Source organism: Manacus vitellinus, unplaced genomic scaffold, assembly GCF_001715985.3.
Source record: "Manacus vitellinus isolate BGI_N305 unplaced genomic scaffold, ASM171598v3 scaffold_189_pilon, whole genome shotgun sequence".
NCBI lineage: Eukaryota > Metazoa > Chordata > Aves > Passeriformes > Pipridae > Manacus > Manacus vitellinus.
The window spans coordinates 35,030-37,721 of NW_021939323.1; the positions used below are offsets into that span (position 1 = coordinate 35,030).

At 62.3% G+C, this 2,692-nt stretch overlaps 1 protein-coding gene across 1 annotated transcript in view; it reads left to right on the plus strand.

The window, feature by feature from the left end:
* Positions 1 to 2,572, plus strand: part of PSMD4 (proteasome 26S subunit, non-ATPase 4) — a 6,695-nt gene extending 4,123 nt beyond the window's left edge. The window contains exons 5-8 of the mRNA XM_029958967.1: positions 1,178 to 1,289; positions 1,500 to 1,662; positions 2,137 to 2,268; positions 2,388 to 2,572. Of these exons, the coding sequence (XP_029814827.1) occupies positions 1,178 to 1,289; positions 1,500 to 1,662; positions 2,137 to 2,268; positions 2,388 to 2,533 (553 nt within the window). The 3' untranslated portion in view covers positions 2,534 to 2,572. The remainder of the gene's footprint in view (positions 1 to 1,177; positions 1,290 to 1,499; positions 1,663 to 2,136; positions 2,269 to 2,387) is intronic.
* The last annotated feature ends 120 nt before the right edge of the window (positions 2,573 to 2,692 follow it).

The window sequence follows — 2,692 nt, forward strand, 5'->3', positions numbered from 1 at the left end:
TGTGGGGGTGAAGCACCTTCATCTCCCCGATGAAAAGAACCCGTTTCTTTCCCAACCGGCGGCGGGTTCCGCAATGTCCCGTCCCCCCCCCCCGCCTGCCCCGCACGGGAGGAGGGACTCGGAGAGGGAGGCGGTGCCTCCCTTTCCAGGCTGAAAATACCGGCTGCGCTTCCGAAATCCTCCCGGTTCAGTGATCTCCCCTGACCCCGGGGCTGCTGCGGGGGGAATTCCTCAATAGTCATTCCTCAATAATTCCATCCAAGCCCCTCACCCGGCCGGAGGGGGGTCTCGGTGGGCTCTGTTTGCTGTCGGGGGTGGGTTTGGCTTGTGGCGTTCAGGGAATTTTCGAGAGGGGTCGAAGCCAGGCTGCTGCTGCTCCCGCTTCAAAAATGGGAGTGGGAGAAGCTCACAGGTTCCAAAGGTGGATCCAGAGAGCGGGAAAACTCTGGTTTTCCAGCTCTGCAAGAGAGAACCCCCAGCTTCCCCCAGGATGTGCTGGGGTGGATTCCCGGGGGTTCTGGTGTGAGTTTTGGGGCTGTTCTGTGCAGAGACACGACCCGCACTCGGTGATCCTCGTGGCTCCTTCCCCACTCGGGATATTCCACGATTCTGGAGCAGAATGGGAGGGACCTGCATGGGAGCCCAGCAGGACCGGCCCCGCCGCGTCCTTCCCGAGGGGATTGGAGCCTTTGGAAGGATGAATTAAAGGGAATTTGGAGGGAACTGAGCAGCAGGAAGAGCTCGATGGGGAGGATGAGCCCCTTTTCCCCCCGCTGTTCCACAGAACAGCCCCGTCCCCTCCCACCTTTGATTGGCTCCGCTGAGTAATATGCAAATTTATGCAGAGCGGGGCCCTCTGGGACTGAGTTGTGAAGTTATTGACTGTTCTGTTGGACATAAAAACATTGTCGAGGCAATTCGGGTGTTGCTGGGGCTCTCTGAGAGGACGAGGACTTCTGTCCCGGGGCTATTTTCCAAACCAAAGAGGCACTTTGAAACCCCTGGGATGAGGAATTCCTGCCAAAGCCTCTGTTCTTGCCGTGGGCTGAGGCATCAGGTGCCCTCTGAGGGCTGTGCCTCTCCCCGGGGGAGCTTTGGCCGCCCATTTCCGAGGTGAAACCGCGGATCCATGAAAGGATCCACGAGGTTTTGGGAGCTGAAACCGTGGATCCACGAGGTTTTGGAAGCTGAAACCGTGGATCCGTGAGGTGTTGGAAGTGAAAGGGAAGGAAAGGGCCGATCCTGGAGAAAAGAGGCATAAACGAAAGGGAAAGAGAAAGCCCCAAGCGGTGAGAGAGAGGCGCCCTGAAACCTCTCAGATTCGAGAGGATGCCAAAAATAACCTCTGGGTTACCGGGGTTACCAGCGCCGGCCCCCGGGGGGTGCTCNGGTGCCCAGGGCAGGACTGGCCATGGTGGGGATGCCAAGTGTGGAGTGCCAAGGTGGGGATGGGGCACAGGGTGGACTGGGATGGGCTGGGAGGGCTTTTCCAGCCTCAGGGGTCGTGTGGCTGCACCCCAGCTGTGTGCCAGTGCCCTCCCTGTCTGTGCCAGGCTCTCAGGGTGTCCATGGAGGAGCAGAGGCAGCGGCAGGGGGAGGAGGCCCGAAGGGCTGCGGCCGCCTCGGCTGCCGAGGCCGGGATTGCGGCCACCGCCGGGGATGGTGAGCACCAGGGGGGTCTGGGGGGGCAGGAGGGCGGGTTTGGGTCGGGGACTGGGGGTAAATCCTGCCCTGGGAGGGTGGGGAGGCTCTGGAAGGGCTTCGGTGCTGACCCTGGTGGGGCTGTGCCCCCAGAGTCGGGTCATGCCCTGCTCGAGGTGACCCTCACCCTGCATGAGTTGGGCCGGGCCCTGGCAGTGCCCCCAGTGGGGTCTGTGGGTCCCTGGCAGTGCCCCCAGTGGGTCTGTGAGTCCCTGTAGGGTCTGTGGGTCCCCCGTGGGGTCTATAGGTCCCTGGCAGTGCCCACAGCGTGTCTGTGCCCGCAGAGTCGGACGATGCCCTGCTCAAGATGACCATCACCCAGCAGGAGTTGGGCCAGGCCCTGGCAGTGCCCCCCGTGGGCTCTGTGGGAGTCTGTGGGGGTCTGTGGGGGTCTGTGGGTCCCCGGCAGTGCCCACACCGTGTCTGTGCCCGCAGAGTCGGACGATGCCCTGCTCAAGATGACCATCACCCAGCAGGAGTTCGGCCGGGCGGGGCTGCCCGACCTCAGCTCCATGACGGAGGAGGAGCAGATCGCCTACGCCATGCAGATGTCCCTGCAGGGGGCTGGTGAGGCCATTCCCCAGGGAAAAACCCCGGGAGAACCCCTGGGAACGTGTCCCACTGTGGGGTTGGGCCCTGGTGGGAATGTGGGAATCCTTCCTGAGCTGCTGCTTCTCCCATCCCAGAGTTTGCCCAGGCCGAGGCGGCCGAGGTGGACAGCTCTGCCATGGACACCTCTGAGCCTGCCAAGGTGAGCCTGGGGGATCCCACCCCTGTTCTATCCCTGTCCCATCCCTGTCCCATCCCTATTCCATCCCATGGACACCTCTGAGCCTGCCAAGGTGAGCCTGGGGGGATCCCACCCCTATCCCATCCCTGTCCCATCCCTGTTCCATCCCTATCCCACCCCTATCCCATCCCTGTTCCATCCCATCCCATCCTATCCCATCCCATCCCATCCTATCCTATCCTATCCTATCCCATCCTATCC